Source organism: Cryptomeria japonica, chromosome 6, assembly GCF_030272615.1.
Source record: "Cryptomeria japonica chromosome 6, Sugi_1.0, whole genome shotgun sequence".
NCBI classification, from domain to species: Eukaryota; Viridiplantae; Streptophyta; class Pinopsida; order Cupressales; family Cupressaceae; genus Cryptomeria; species Cryptomeria japonica.
Genome location: NC_081410.1, coordinates 555,493,772 through 555,510,648, shown reverse-complemented (window position 1 = coordinate 555,510,648; position 16,877 = coordinate 555,493,772). Strand labels below are relative to the sequence as shown.

The 16,877-nt window shown below is 36.5% G+C and overlaps 1 protein-coding gene across 4 annotated transcripts in view; it reads right to left on the bottom strand.

The window, feature by feature from the left end:
• Window positions 1-1,708: 1,708 nt before the first annotated feature.
• LOC131048186 (uncharacterized) overlaps window positions 1,709-16,877 on the bottom strand; it is a 48,304-nt gene continuing 33,135 nt past the window's right edge. The window contains exons 7-14 of one of the 4 annotated variants that reach the window (XM_057982076.2): window positions 8,484-8,564; window positions 8,215-8,274; window positions 8,049-8,114; window positions 7,430-7,504; window positions 3,562-3,659; window positions 3,424-3,472; window positions 3,246-3,290; window positions 1,709-2,541 (exon numbers count right to left, since the gene is read on the bottom strand). In XM_057982076.2, coding sequence (XP_057838059.2) covers window positions 1,906-2,541; window positions 3,246-3,290; window positions 3,424-3,472; window positions 3,562-3,659; window positions 7,430-7,504; window positions 8,049-8,114; window positions 8,215-8,274; window positions 8,484-8,564 — 1,110 coding nt within the window. In that variant the 3' untranslated portion in view covers window positions 1,709-1,905. The remainder of the gene's footprint in view (window positions 2,542-3,245; window positions 3,291-3,423; window positions 3,473-3,561; window positions 3,660-7,429; window positions 7,505-8,048; window positions 8,115-8,214; window positions 8,275-8,483; window positions 8,565-16,877) is intronic. The other 3 variants (XM_057982078.2, XM_057982077.2, XM_057982079.2) reach the window with 3 other exon arrangements.

The window sequence follows — 16,877 nt, the reverse complement described above, 5'->3', positions numbered from 1 at the left end:
TGTTAATTTATTTAAATGTGAGAGATGGGATTTTGAGGGATTTAAATAAATATTAATTTATTTAAATGTGAGAGAATATTTAATTAAATAAATATGATTTACTTATTTAATTAATGGTCTGAATTTGTTAAGTGAATTAAATCAAATAAATTGAATAATTTATTTAATTAATAAGAAAAGAGGGTTAAGATGAATTAATTAAATATATTAATTTAATTAATTATTGATTGATGGTTAAATAATCAAATAAATACTAAATATTCACTTAATTAAATGGACAGATTTATGTGACTACAGTATCATACCTTAATCTTGGGTCTTTATATATAAGAGATATCCTCTCCAAGGTGTAAAACCCACTACAATAAGATTGGATTGCAAAAAGTTCAAATGCGTATTGAAATGGAGGGGCTCCCATAATTGCTCTTTAACATTCATGTTTAAGTTTTCTTTCTTAAAAAAAAGCTCTCCAATATATTTAATCCTTAATTTTTCATAGAAGCAATTATTACTTAATAGCATTGTACTCGTAAATATTGCTGAAATCTTATATTTTTTATTAAAACCATAAACCAATTGTACATTAGAAATTAGCCCACTACTGTTTTTAAAAGTTAGCCAAAAAGTATAATTGATATTACGACTTAGAAGACAAGCACAACTTATAAGACTATATTCATGGCAGATATGAAACCCAAAATAAAGGTTTTCATCATTGAAAAAAATCTCACGAATATTTTATAAGAGGCAAGAAACATAATAAAGCAATGGATATCAAGATCCATATTAGCAGAAATTTAAGTTTATTATTATAGTGTATTTACGAAATGCATTTTTTATTTGCTTTAAAAGCGTTTATTTTAGAACATTATCAACAAAAATAAAACGACAATATCCAATTCCCTGAGTTCAAATCAACAATAGAATATTGAATAATAAGGCCGACTCAATTTAAGAAAATAACCATTTTGAATTTTTTATTAGAATGAGTCATTCAAAGCAACATCCTAGTATAGCCTAAAATCTTCCAGAACAGAATTTAACATTTATTTATACAATGGTTCCAAATATGGCCACCAACTACATACCAGACCTCATATCTTCCATTTTCTTGGCTGCTTGATTAATCATGAGAGTAAGATATCATTGTTCTATTTTATTTTTAAATTTTTTCTTGGCAATCATAGGGTAGGGCACCATGCAAATATTTATATAAAGACGAATAAAATGGTGACTCATATGTAGGCCAAAAAATTGATAAGAATCCCATTAATGGAGTGTCAGGTAGCAAATAGATCATTTATTTTGCGAATGTTCCCCACCATGAATGTTTGGACGCATTCAATGTCGGTGCCGCGCATTTTGGTCATTACTCTTCTTCTACATCATGGCATTCTCTGGTGTTGCCCACTTAATATAGCTACAGAGAGAAGGCAATATACCCATCAAACCTTTAATAATGTATCAGTAACGCTAAATTATTGGATTGTCTTTACACACTTTAAAAAAAAAAAAAATAGAAAGCTTATTAAGCATGATTATTAACATTTTTTTTTATATTGAACGAAGCAATTAAAAATTACAAAATTGAAGCTACAAAAGTAGCTGAAGAACATAGCTGCTCATCAGCAGCCCAACCACAAGGGCAACAAGAAAAAACTACATAAGTTGTATGACATTTTTACAAGGACTGATAGTACTATCAGACTGAAACTTCATAACTTGTTCTTTTGTCCTTCATATTCTTCTTGAAGAGCATCAATTGTACAAAGCATTGAACTTCAAGCTTTTACAAACATTTCATTGATATAAAACCTGATTAACAAAAATGATAGATGAACTGAATAGAAGCCCCTGATTACATGTCAAAAATGACAATTGTAGAAAGCTTCAAAATTACCAAACCTAGGAGTACTTGAACTTTGCTGCATGATAATTACTAGTTCTTGCACCAAAATTGTTATTGTTACCACTTCTTAAATGTTTATGCTCTACTTTTACACTAGAAATTTTAGACTTTTTGTAGCGTGACCCGTGTCTTGTTGGAGAGTTATCTTCATCTCCACTGACATGTTTACGTTTCTTAGATTTGCGGCCCTTAGAATGCTGCGTGGTAAAATGAATCTCCTGTTTTTTGACACTTGGGGAAACATTCTTGTCGTTCTTCCTCTTGAATCTCTTGGCAAATTGCTTTTCTTCCTTCCATTTTCTTTTCAACCCACTTTTGGCACTAGGCGGCCCACGTGGTAATGGTTCATCATCACATAATTGCCACCTGTTTAACAAAGACCCTTGATTTTTCATGACAGGGTGCAGTGCTGTTTCATCAGCATCCGAATTAGATTTATATCTAAGAGCATGATCACTTGCTGTTGCCAAAAAGGCATCCAACTGTGGACTTTTAGTCAACCTACCCACCCTTTCCAGTAATTTAGCGTCTATCTTTATTATTCGTCCCAGAATGCTATTCTGGGAAGATATCAAATCATCAATATAAGTATCTGTCAGTTTTCGAAAAGCCATTACAAATGCTGCCCTCACCTGCCAGAAAATTCTTTGATTAAGTGAAACATATTTTATTTCACTGAGAAATAAGGAAAAATGCTAAAGAAAATATTTGTAGTGCACAAACTAATAGAGCAAGCTTTTCAAGATCTTTGCTTTGCATGCTTATAATCCACCATCTCATGTAATTTTAGGTTTTATGATTAGAACAAAATTTTAAAGACGTAATAGGTTCCAATATACATTGACTGGCATATGCAAAGAAAATGAGACAATGGCCTATGCTTCTAAAATCAAAGATATGTATCATGCTTTTTTCTTTTAAAGCCGCCTTAACATCTCAAACTATACCAGGTCGTGACTTTGAATGCCACCATTAGAAAGACTTGCATCAAAAGTTCCTATTCCATGCAACAAGAACAGATTGCAATAACTATTAAATATATAAATCTAAGTTCTAAAGATGTATAGGACACCTACTAATTTTTAAAATGTCACCATGCGATTGCAATGACAAGGGCCTACTAATTGAATGAAATGCAAGAGGATACAGTATAGCTATTTTTTCGAGCGTAAGCAATAAGAAGAAGAAGCAACAGGCAGCTAACAATCCAATTTTCAAATACCCCACTATGATGAACAATATGACCATGAGTTTTATACTGTATATAAATTCATAGATTTCCTCAAGGGCATAAATGCATTAAAAAGGGTATCGGTGGGAAAAGAGAAAAGAACACCTGCAAAATATTATATGAATTCTTCCCGATGTCATTTTCTGGTGCCTGGATATAAACAAAAGACTAATGAATTCCACTTCAATCCCAAATAAGCATTTAATGAATATTTACAACAGACATCTTGCAATATTACAGACATCTTATATGAGCGAGACTAAAGATAATATTTACAACATACTTGAGGATCTTCCACAGAGAGCAAGTGTGGACGCTTTGGGTTGAGAAATCTGCAAAATTGAAAAATAGTTAGCCTCTTTGAGATATATGCAGAATCTGCTAGCCCTGAAAAAAGAAAAGCATTCTTATAGACATGTACCCTCTTAGACTCTTACGGAAGAACTGTCCACCAAATCTGCAAGATACTCCGACATCATGTGCATTGAGCTTACGGCCATAGAGTTCAAAAAAATCAATCTGGTGTTACAGGCAAGTCATCAGTTACTTCATTAAATAACTATATTTAATAACACTTGCACAAAAAAATATCAAATGCAGATACATACAAACACAAAATATTCTAGCAATCATTTCCAATGTCATTGGATCATGAAATAATCTTGCTGTTGCTATCAGTCATATTACACAAAGGTAACATGCATACAGAAAGCATACACTGTGCTGTCATAACACCGTCACGTGTTGTCAAAGGATTAGTAGCCCAATCGAAAATGATGATGTATTGTGTCATCCACTAAAGTACAAATCCCCCATGACACCTGATACAGACAAAAAGTTTATCCCTAGGTAACTTTGATGGAATGGAGCCCCCACTAATTGTGGCAACTTAGCTGAAGAAGACTTCTGAGGTGAATGGATACTGCCTTACTCATGTTCTAACCAGCTACTTAAGGGCAGAGATGCTGGTGTCTATGTAACTCAGCTGTATCCATTAAAAAATCACATTTAGATGGTAGCATATTCTTGCAATACTAAAACTGAGCCTTTGGCTTTACATCAAGACAAGTAGAAGATTTTAATTTTCAAAAGCTAGAATAATCTTGATATCAAGGATTAGGTTTTTCAGGCCATGCGGAAGCCACTGAGCCTCTCTGACAAACTACATCATATGTAAGCCTCCACCAGATTCAGGTCACGCTTTACTTGCTGTTCTACACCTGTTTTCATGTGTTTTACAATATGTTGATCAAGCACACAAACGAGTGTAAAATTAGCCCATTGAAATGCTTCAAATCATTGGGCACAATTAAACCTGTAGAACCCAATAACCTGAAGAAAAACAATTGTCACAGACTAACAGTTAACTAAGTGGCTGCCAGTAGTTCTTAACCTCTAATTATATTGACCTTTTTAATTTCCAACTTAAAAAATTGCACGCTAGAAACATTAGCAGCATGGTAATAAATTTATCGTTTTACATTAAGACAATGTTATTGAAGCATTCAAAATAACTAAGCTAGAGTTGTTCACGGGCACCACCAGCAGAAGTTATTAAAAGAAAACTGCATTTATAATAAACTATTTCAAATAAAAAATAAACTTGGTGAAGTGTAATGCATCTGGACGTCCTATGTTACCGGTCCTGATACTGGTTTGTATTCAGGTTTGCCAGTTTGGTTCACGGATTTGACCAAAAAAAATTGGGATTAAGTTTGTTTTGGGTTCATCAGTATTTATTATTTAAAATATATATTAAAATCAACAAAGTTAGACAAATATACATAATTTTAATAAAGAATAATATTAATAAGCCTTATAAGAACGCTGCGATGTCGCTGAAGAGCTCGGCCGCTATTCCTAGGGCTTCTGCTAGTTTCGGCGATGGGGGGGCTTGGAGGCAGGGACTATCGTCTGTCTCCTGCTCAAGACCACCTCAGCATAATGGTGGCTTCCAGCGTTGGGGTATGGTGGCGACAAATGAGACGCAGTTCGGTGGCCCTGTAAAGGGGGGAAACACCCTGTGTAGCCAGAGAAAGGTTACCCTCTCGGAGGCGGGTGGGGCTGGCCCAAGATCAACGGCTAAGGCTATGGGCTACGGGAAGAAAGAGCAGAAAGAAAATCTGCTGGCCTATGGTCATGGGAATGTCCACAACAGGGATACTCCTGTGTGTTGGGGGGACCAAGCTGCTGAGAGGGCAACAGTAAATTTGGATGCAGAGATTGCTAAGGAGGTTCATGAAAATGAACTATATTTTGCTGAAAGGGGTTTGATTGGGAGGTTTCAAGGCTTGTGGCCAAGCCTTGGTGAGCTTCACAAGTGGATCACTGAGATTTGGGGCCCTGTCTTGGAGGGTAATGTGCAGATTTACCCTGGAGCTCGGGGCTTCTTCGTGGTAATCTTTGACAACCCGTTGGATAGGAATAAAATCTTCTGCTCACCATTCTGGTGTTGGGAGGAGAAACATACACTGCTGCTCAAACCCTGGTATCCTGCCTTCAACCCAGCTTTTGAATCCTTTGATTGGATCCCAATTTGGGTAAGACTTCCAAATTTACCATTACAATTTTGGTTTGAATCTTGTTTTAAAGCTATAGGAAATTCTTTGGGGAAACTTTTAGGGGCAGATAAGGATTCTCTGGATTATTTCCACACATATATGCTCGCATCTTAGTGGAAATGGATTCGTCTAAGACTCCTGCAGAATTAGTTCTGTAATCTGAAAAAGGAATTTGGGTACAGAGTAGATTATGAAGGAATTCCTTTTAGATGCAGGAAATGCTTCCAAATTGGGCATATGGCTGCCAATTGTGAGAAGCATAATATCAATAGGAGAGCCTCTTGGTGGAGAGAGGTTTCCCCATATCATTATGCGGTTGAAAAGGAAGTGGGGAACTCTCAAAAAGAGACTACAGCCAAGGGTTCTGTATCAAATGATCAGGAGAAATCGTATTTGAAATCTCTGAACAAGAAGGTTCACATAAGTAAGAAGGATACACAAGATTCAGATTTTTCACCCTCAAATCCTGGGAAGGTTGAAGAATCAAATAAAAAAGCAGATTTTCCCCCAAAGACTAATGCTGAGAGACATATTCTCAATGGGCTAGAGGATACTCACAAAGTTGGGGTGAAGAGCGTGAGACTCACAGGGGTTTTCCCTGACCTCATATCATGTGGCATCATCTCAGGAGGAAGGTTGGCAAGAAGTCAGAAGAAAAAAGGATAAGGGGGGTCCGAAGGAGAATATTTCCGATATAGATTTGGATTTTACGCTTTCTCCTGAAATGTCTGCTGGTCTGGCTGGATAGCAGGTCAAGCGGTTCCCAGGCTGTAGCTCATACTGGTCGAGCCAACTTTAGGAAAGTCTTATTTGTGTGTGGTTGTGTGGTCTCCAGACTCACTTTCATGTTATTTTTATATGATTAGCTTGGGCTTATTGCCCAGAACCCTGCGGGTTTGGCAATTATTTGTAAACTTCTACAAATAGTGTAGTTCTGGTTCTTACGCAGAGAACTCTTTGGTATGGAAGTAGATGTATTACGACTTTAAAACATTAATAAAATCTTGGCTTCGGCCTCTTACTGAGCAAAAAAATATATATTAGTAAGCCTTATACACTATTAATAAAGTTTACAAATAATATTATAAAATAATACTAAAATTATAACGAAAGTTGATATTAATATATATATTATTAAATATAAAAATTATTTAACGTACATAACTATAGTTACTACTAACATGAATAACTTATTTAATTTATTTAAAATACCTATTCTTTAACTATATTCGATTAGATCCCTAATTGTTATTACCTTGTTAATAAATAAATAATTAATTACAGCACTTAACTATATTAATATTAAGAGGATAGTTTTTACTTAATTTTACTATTATATAATTAATTGCCAAAACCCTAGAAGTGCACAGGAGCTATACACAGTCTAATATACATTCTGGCACTTCTGAATAGTTTTTTCTTAGGGTTACAACACTTAGCTATGTACATTCTTTAAAAATCCTATTCCCTAATTTTTAATATTTCCTGACCGCAGAAAGAACTAGATACTACAATTTTATTATGTCTATCTATCCTTTTATAATTTGCAGGTCACATACATATGCAACGATATTTGCAGACCCAAACAGTGAGCAGAAAAATGAGGGGCAGACTAATGCAAATAGAAAAGGGAGATATTAAAATATTTTAAACACGATTCACAGAAGAAACACATCAGATGCACTTAGACAGCAGCAGAAAACATCACGAAATTTGTTACAAATTTGCCTGGATTCGTCCCCAACAAACCCAAAGTGTTTTGCGAGAAATCTGGATGGACCCCCCTACGAACTGGGCCCAAACCTGCAGATTCAGGGGACCAAACCAGTAACATAGTCTGGAAATGAACATGAAATATAGAAAACTTGTGCATTCATAATTGATATCAACCAACAGAAATCAACTAGCACAAAGATAAAGTCCATACAATTAGACTTAAAATTTCCAGGCATCAAATTATTGAAAGAAAATTTTGTTAAACTGGATGTTTCTGTTTTTGCATAAATTGCTTCTAGAACAAAAACAAAGCTGCATGATACCATTTTATTTAAGAAGATGCATATTCTACATCACCATAAGAACTATCAATCTATCTAACAACCATTGTCCACTGTCTACTATTTAATTTAGTCATAGGTGAAGTTGTTTAATTTTTATAAACCAATAAACATTTGTCCATTTGCTTGTCTCAAACCACAAGAACAGAAATCTCATTAAGTTGTACAAAATGATAAAACTATTTGTTATTAACATTAAATCTAATTAACCAAAAGGGAAAGCCAGAGATGGAGAGTTATGCCTAAAAAGACTCTTAAATTTTACTAAAAGAGGCCTTCAATATAATTACCAGTAAAATACCTAGGTTACGTTCCAAAATAGACCTGCCTGTAGAACATTGTCGACTCCAATGCACCTGCCAAGTTACCAGGAGAAAAGAACTGACACAAATTATGTTGCTGTAATTAAAAGCACAAAACTGACCTAGCTCAAAAAAGTGATACAATCTGACTCACCTGCAGATGTGTTATCAACATAACAAGCAAAGCATACGAGCCAATGCCCCCAGAATAAACCTGTGTACCAAACAGAAAGCCCAATGTCTATGAATTCACTATTTGATCAGCAGTTATCCTTATAATCATCTACATCATCAAATAACCCATAAAGAAACACTTGAACGGTTACTAAATCAAATGGCAACAAGCTTAAAAAGGTTTTAGCTATTACTAATTATAGCTTTTAGTTTCAAATATATGATTCTGAGCTCTATTAAATTGCATACCTCATTGAGCTCCCGTTGCTGCAAAAATATTTTCAATATGAGGCATAGTGGTCTTAGAGGAGGAATTTTTGAGATGGCATCCTGAAACATAAAGTCATTAAGTAGACATAAATACACATGCCAATATAACCAAAAAAAAATTGAATGCCCTTTCTATTAATACCAAAATCTACAAACAAGAAATTGTATAACTCATTGGATAAATTTGCTCAACCAAACAAAAAAGCATTCCATATATTGATCATTTTGATGTATTTTCCCAATCATAGTAAGATAACATTTACACAAGATTGTTATGACATTGTAAAAGTATTAAAATACATTACCTAACGAGGTTTAAAATGGGAAAAACTCAGCAATAAAATAGGAACTCAATAACAATGTACAAATTGTAGAAATGGAGAAACAAATTAATTTTGTTATTTCATGTCAAATATAGTGCATATGGATAAAAAGGGGCATTATACATAATTTTGATATTTCACGTCAGATGTTTGTGAGTCAAGCATGGCTAGACTCGACCTATTCAAAGAACCCTGAAGGAGAAATTGTCGGTGTTGGAGCCCTTAGTTAAAGTTCTCTGCTTGGTAGATGGGGAACAAACACCAATGGATTATCTTTATGAGGCCATGGATAGGGCCACGGAGGCTATCAAAAGTTATTACAAAGGGATGGAAAATTATTGATAGGAGGTGAAACAATCAACTCCACCAACCCATCCAGGCAGCAGGATACTTCCTCAACCCTCACTTTTTCTACGCATATTCGTTCTCAGATCCTAGTGGAGAGGTTATGGAGGGCATCATTGCATGCATTCAGAGGCTGACACCCGATGATGAGGTGAGAAAATGCATTGTGGCTGAATTGGATTATTATACAGAAAAAGGGGGTAAGCTCTTCTCTTCAGATTTGGCTAAGAGAGGAAGAACCACTCAACCACCAAGTACAATATTTATTATTTGGAGGCTTTCACATGCATCTTGATCTTACAAGTATTTACAACTTACAACTATTGATAATTTGATAAAATATGTTTTTACTTTGCTTTTTAACTCTTCAATATTTTATTTTGTAGAGTCTTGTGGAGAAATTGGGGTGGACATGCCCCAAATCTACAAAAAAATGCCCTTTGCGTATTATGCCAACCTTGTAGTGCGTCCAGTTGTGAACAGAATTGTAGCTTGTTTGAGGCCATCCACATGAAGAAGAGGAATGAATTAGCCCAAAAACACCTCAATGACCTTGTCTTTGTGCAATATAATTTTTGGTTGCGCATAAGGAAGCTATAGGAAACATCAGCCTCAGCAGGTCCAATTGATTTGGATGATATAGATCCTCAGTAGGTCCAAGTGATTGGACAGCACAGGAGCAGCCTCCATTATTTACTGATAATGACATCTATGATTTGGAGAGGCAGGCAATGGAGGAGGGGGGGTGGATTTCGATTCACCTTGGATGACATTGAGGAGCATGAGGAGGTTGAAGATGATGATGAGTCATTGCTAGTGGCATCCAAAAGGAGGTCAAGCCATAGCATGTCATGCCAAGCGAGGTGGCAAAGACACAATAGACTCCAAGGTCTAGAGATACTTCTCCCCTAGTTTTCACTAGCGCTGGAATAGGAAGATGTAAATTGTTTTGATGATGTGTTTACTTTTAGTTTTATAAAGACAATTTGCTATTTTCATTTTGTTCAGACTATCAGACATCAACATTCCACATGAGGATGTGATTTTGTACCCAACTTGCATTTAAATCAATCAAATATAACTAGACTCAGGTTGTTTCTTTTACGTACTCATTTATTTGACTCATTGGTTGCATATCCTCATTGAATTTGCAAAAAAAATGTGTTTCTAATGAATTTAAGTACTTTTTTAAGTTGCCGAGTTTTTTCTGAGTTTTGCCGAGTCACATTTTTGGGCCTTTTGCCAAGCCCGAGTATTTCAACTATGCCATTAAGTATCTAAGATCAAAATTTATCAGACAGCAATCCACCTACTGTTAGGAATTTAGTAAAAGTGGAATCCATTTTGAAGTGATCCAAGACTTTCATTGTGATTGAGGCAAGGAGTTTTCTAGAGGTAGTTCAATATTTGAGAAAGCTTATCAAAATACACTCCACAATTGCAATGCTTTATATTACCTAATGGCAATTGGTAAGTTCTTTTCATGGGGTAGAATTCAACAAAAGTCATTTGCTTAGTTAAAGTAAAAGATTAGCAAGCCACTGGTTTTGGCAATACCTAGCTTGCAACTACTATTTTAGGTGGAGACAAATATTAATGATTGTGTTGGAGGCTTTTTTATTACAAGTATGTAAGCTTGTTTGTTGTCATTCAGATTTATCTCATAGAGCACTTCAGATATATTGCTCATATAATAAATTAAAAAGCATATATCTATATATATTATGTCTTCGGATGTTTAGTGGTTGAAACACTTCATTGATGAGATGGCCACCAAGGTTCAAACCCCCACTAGGCCACTGAGCTCACAGCTTTGAGAAGTGAATTGTGGGGAATGATGGCCCCCCAGAAATGGCCTTGTGGGAAGAGATCCTCCATAAGTGGTCTCTCGGGGCTCAAAACCTAGCTAAAAGTAGAAGTTATATATATATATATATATATATATATATAAAATTTAATATGTAAATTATAAATTTTACATTATTTTTAACTTATGGTTTATTATATACCTATTAATATATATTAATAGCCTATAATAGTTAAAAATTTAAAAATACTTTAGAGTATTAATTATAAACTATAGGGGTTCACTCCTTCCCCGTCAAAGTGCCATCTATAATAGTGCATAATAGTTATAATTTTAGTGTATAATATAAATTATATACTTGTTTGCACTATAATCCATGGAGTAGGGTGTGCAAAGAGCTCAAGTCATATCGAAGCTATGATTTAAAGCAGATTCACCTACTACTTTGACACTATCTCATATACCCCCCACGATTTAGGATGATTGAGGCCCTTTCAAATTCGGTTGATAACTACCATTGCTCCTCCCACTCCTCTATTTAGGGATTTTCAAAGGTCAAAAAGAAAACTAAGGGACAAAATCACAATGAAACATGGGGACACATCCCCCCTCCACTCAAGCCCCACTTTTCTTGGACGAGGACGTCTATAAGATGCGAGGACAGGGCGTCTTGCCACTGCCGTTGGGACGTACGGAGACGAGGAGACAACCAATTGTCTTTGGGGTGTCTCGGGGATGCCCAAGCATCCCTCAAGCATCTCAAAGACGTCTGGAAGTCTGTCATCCCCAGACATGTATAAAGTGCATTTTTCTTTTAAATTTGTTTTTTTTTCTACTTTTCTATGTTAGGGTTTGTTGGTGTACGTTTTATCATATACCGAACATTAGAATAAAGTACCCAAAGATAATTTATCTTCTCTTGAAGAAAATCACTGCGTATGCTAATATTGCTAGAAGATCATATGGTGATTCCAAGGTTTCTTTTGTCAGGTCTTGACATGTGGATAAGCTCAATGGGCGTTGCGATATGCTGGTAATACACAAAGGGACTTACGCTTGGATTGTTCACCACTTTGGGATTTAGACAGGTTTATCAATTGATGCTCTTCTCTTTTTCTTTTTTTTTGGTTTAAAAGTCTACTCTACTCCTATGAACTCAAGAGACGGTATTGATTTGGTGAACTCAATAAACCACACTTTGCTTCACCTCACTTAAGACAACTACACAAAGCGGATGCAATCTTCAAGGAATGTGCTTATGATCGGAAGTTTAAGCATACACAAAATGGAAAGCTCAGACTAACTTTGCACGATGAATAAAAATCATCTATTCATCAAAAGTATGAGCGGAGATACACCATGAATCAATACTTATCAAATCCTTCATTCAATCTAACAACGTGAAATAAAATCTAACTAAGATGTTGAAGAAATTGAAAACCTTGCTAATCACTCAAATAATAGAGATTACAAAGCCTTAAGAAAAAGCACACAAGTACTATATTATCTGAAAATGACCTTCTTGCAACAATATTTCAAAAACCTCACACTCTCCAAATGAGAGGAGGAAACCTTATATAGGAGTCCAAAAATTTTGAATGGCCAAGATCGAATAGCGATCAAGGGCCCAGATTAAAAGATCAAAACCCTAATTAGGGTTTCCAAAAACTCAACTAGTTTCAACAAGAGAAAAGAGGACAAGTGGCACAGTTGCTAATCTTGGAGAAGTGACCGTCTAGTTTCCTTTCTGGGATGCTACAAATTCAATGTATCTAGACACAAGTGGCCGAACCTCCTCCATGGTGACATGTGGCAAGCTGCCAATTTGGAAATCAACCATGTCCACATCATCAGCACATGTGGCGAGAGTCTTCTCCCAGTCAACTGCCTATGCTAAGAAATTCTCATCAATACGAATGAAACTCGAAATGTGAGATCTTCCTTGAGAATTGGCCCTGAAACTTTGAAGAAGTTTCCTTGAACTTTGGCCCTCAAATTTTCTGCACACAGATGCTTCTCTCGCACCTCATCCTGCTCCAATATCTCAACTACCACAAAAAAGACTTTGTCATGAATACTCTTGATGGTCTTTTCAATCTTTTAACACTTAGCCTCAGATTTCTCAAAGATTCAACTCTAGTAATCAAAGCAAAGTACCAAGTGCTGAAATCATATATGTCACCGGGCTGGATGACGTTTGCGTCTATAAGATCCTGTTGAGAAAGCCCTCTGATTATTTTTAGACATGTAATTATCCTGCTCTGAATATCCTCAATATCTTCCCAAGCTTTAGCTATGTCTTGAACTCTGCTCAATAAGGAAGAGGTGGAGTCATGTGCTGATACCAGGTTCTCAATGAGTATGTCAGCACGTTCTAAGGCATCAGAAGTCCATCCTTTGACTCCTCTGAAAGTCATCTTCATATCCTCGTAATCCTTTAATGATTCTTGTGGAAGAGGTATGGGTGGAGTAACATGTACCTCCTCCCGATCAATGGTTTTTATCAAATGTTGAACATATCTCTTCCATTGCTCATTCTCAACTTCAACCTTCTTTCTTTTTTCTATTTCCTTGTTCAGTCTTGCCTTGAGAGTGTTGCACAAATCATCAAAGTCCTGGACCTCTTGGGCTTTGGTAGGCTTACCCAAGTTCACGATAGTGATCTCGTACTCCTCAGGAGTTTTACCTGCCTTTGGTACTACTACCTGAACTGTCCTGAACCCTGCACTATTTCTTTGAATCAAAGAAAATCTCTTGGCTGGCTTGGGCGGTTTTACTTTGTTGGACTTGTCTAATTCAGCCAAGAGTGCACCTGTGTTATCTACTTGGTGCACTTTCTCAGGAACCTTTGCTTTCATTCTCTCCTTCAACCAATCAGGAATGGTTGATTGTTCCATGTCACCTTCATCAAAATTAACCTCAATATCCTTTGGCGTAGTGATTATACCATCCAGGAATTCTCTTTGGGGTTCTGAGTTTTTGACTTCTACAACCTTAGCAACATTGGGCTCCTATGTTGGTTCCTAAAATGGGGCATGAACTGGTTCCTCTATGATCTCCTCAATGACAGGAGAAGGAACTCTCATTTCCTCATCTTCCATTTCACTGTCTTGTTCTTGTTCATCAATCATAATTCTTATTGGTGTGGTAGATGAAGCACTTATGGTCGAATGACCTTCTCCTGACTTTTGTCGTCTACTCACATCTACTTCTCTAGTAACTTTCTTTCCTTTTGCCCTCAGAGAATTCTCAGTGGGTTCTTTTCTCTTCCTTGATCCAACACTTTCTAGATTCCTGGGACCACTGGATGTTACACCATGATTTGAAGACATAGACTCATCAGTCCCCATGAGATCATATGTGAAGGCAACGTTTTTCGCTTTGAGCTCCTTAGTTTTCTAAGTTGCCCACCACTTGGAGTACTCAATTACAAGCCTCATAAGAGACCTAGGTTGGATCTTTCAGTATCTGACCTATCAACGGAAGCTAGGGGCTCGTTCTTCAAGGTGGCATAATGTGGCTGCTCGTATTCATTGTCTTCCTCAAGCTGGTCCGCTACACAGAATACTTCAAAAACTCTGATCAAACTCAATGGAATTCTAGACCATAGCCTCCTTCTCACATCGAAGCTATCAACAACATTAGCCCAATAATCCTCGAAATTCGGCCTGTGCTCAAATTTTATTTCATTTACCTTTCCCATTTGATGAAAAGGATCGAAATGACTCCTCGTTTGATACTGGAAGAATGGCTACCATTGAATTTCTTTGTCAGCATGTGTAGCAGCTTGGGTCGATGGACATGTTTCCAATCCATTTCCGATAGTGAAAAAAGACGCTCCAGTCTTTTCTTTCTTTCTTTTCACTCATAAAATTCTCCAATTGTCGGACTACCTCAAGTAGTACCATCTTGTTCGTAGGAAACATGGGTAGCTTGTATGGCTGTCTTGAGAATCCCTGGATCCTCAAGTAGGTAAACCTAGGATATTGGATATACCAATACCCAAACCTACTGATAAAATCTTTAGACTCTTGAGAGAGTCGTTGATGGATACCTCCCTGAAGGGTTCTTGTGATATGCATTAAGAATGCATCGTTAACTCTTTTCAGATGGAATTTCTTCTGCACGTGCAGTTGTGGATAACAATCATAAACAGCAAATTGGTTCTTCTTGTTTTCCACAGCTCCTCTGCATACAAGGCCTCTATATCGGTATGTCCTCGCCAAAGAATAGACCAAATAAGAACTCATATAGAATGTCCTATTCTTTTCCAAGTTTCTCAATTGATCATCCAGATTATCACTAATGATTCTGGCCTAGTTTATCATCTTAACTCCAGCAGTCACTTCATGGATAAGATAGTACATCCATGGCTCGAAAGGAGCACCCTGTTGGCTGCCCATGACTCCGCTCCACAAGACTATGAGGTCTCCATAATCTTCTTTGAAATATGCCCTCACAAGGAGTTTAGGTATCTTGGAAATTCCTTTCCTCGGCTTTTCCAACCATGAATGTTTGATATTAGCCTCCTATTCTTCTATGTGGTCATTGTATAACGGGGTTGCTTCATCTCTAGTCATGTAGACAATGTTGTGATACTCAGGTATGTGAAAGGCTTCACTAATTGCCACTTCTCCAATATTTGCGAGAATTCTGCCATTAGGAGCTACTATCTCTCTATTTTCTTGGTTGTAGTGCTTGAAACACTCTGCAATCAATTCAATACATTGCATTGCTGGAAGGAAACCAGCAGCATGTACTATACCATTCCGCATCATTTTCCTTGCTATTGTTGTGGGCAGCTGAGTGTCTGTGTCGTGCATCCTCTTCCTAAACTCTCGGAGGTTGATGTGTCCCAAGTTTGTGTCTCCTACTTGTTTCCACTTAGAATTCATTTTTCATTCCAGAGGGGAATCTTTGTCAACTTGAAACTTCATTCTGCGTGATGTTCCAACCTCGGAGGTCATCCAAATCTTCGAAGAATGAAGAAGAAAGAGAAAATCAGAAGTTAATCACAGAAAATCAATGGGTTTATCCTCCAAACAGTCAAAGCTCTTCAAAAAATCTGAGTTGAAACTTGTTGAAAAATTGTTGATAACTCAGAAATATACTGAAATTTTCTTCAAAACACTTCCAACCTGCAAAAATTCCTTCAAAATTTACCTCAACCTGCAGAAAACCTTTCAAATTCACTCTCAAACTGCTCTAGAAACTTCAAATTTGTATGAGACTTCAAATTTGCAATTAGAAACTCAAAATCTTCTTCAAAATTTGTTTCTAATCCTTCCTCAGTCCTTCGAATCTGCAGGGAATGTTTCCCTTTTGATCTTTAGTTGCTTTGTCATCACTATCAAGTTCGAAATCCTCTTCTTCTCTTTCCAATGCAACTTTCTAATTTGATTTTCGGTTCTTAATTCGATCCAAATCTGCAATATCTCTCTTTCATAAACATTCTACTTTGGTTTTCAGTTCGAACTTCATGAAGATCTTGCTGACATCATCCAAGAATATTCTCTTTTTCAACACTTAGCAAGTATCTTTGACTTGTTTTCACTCCAACTAGAGGCAGGGCGGACTTTGCTGATGTTATGCACCAAGTGTATGGCGGACTTCTCCACACTTAGAAACCATATGCTCATGACTTTGGGCGGACTTGTTTAAAGGTTAGGGACCATTATATGCAATCAAGGGCGGACTTCTCCACACTTAGGCACCACATGTTTTACTTCTTGAGCAAACTTGATCTGATTCTTGGCACCACTTCATACACTTGGCCATATTTTCCTTATCTCAAGGCAGACTTGGATTGATCTTTGCACTTCACTTATTACCTTGGGCGGACTTCAATTCACCTAGGAACCTTTCATCTGCAGCATAGGGCGGACTTTGCACAACTTG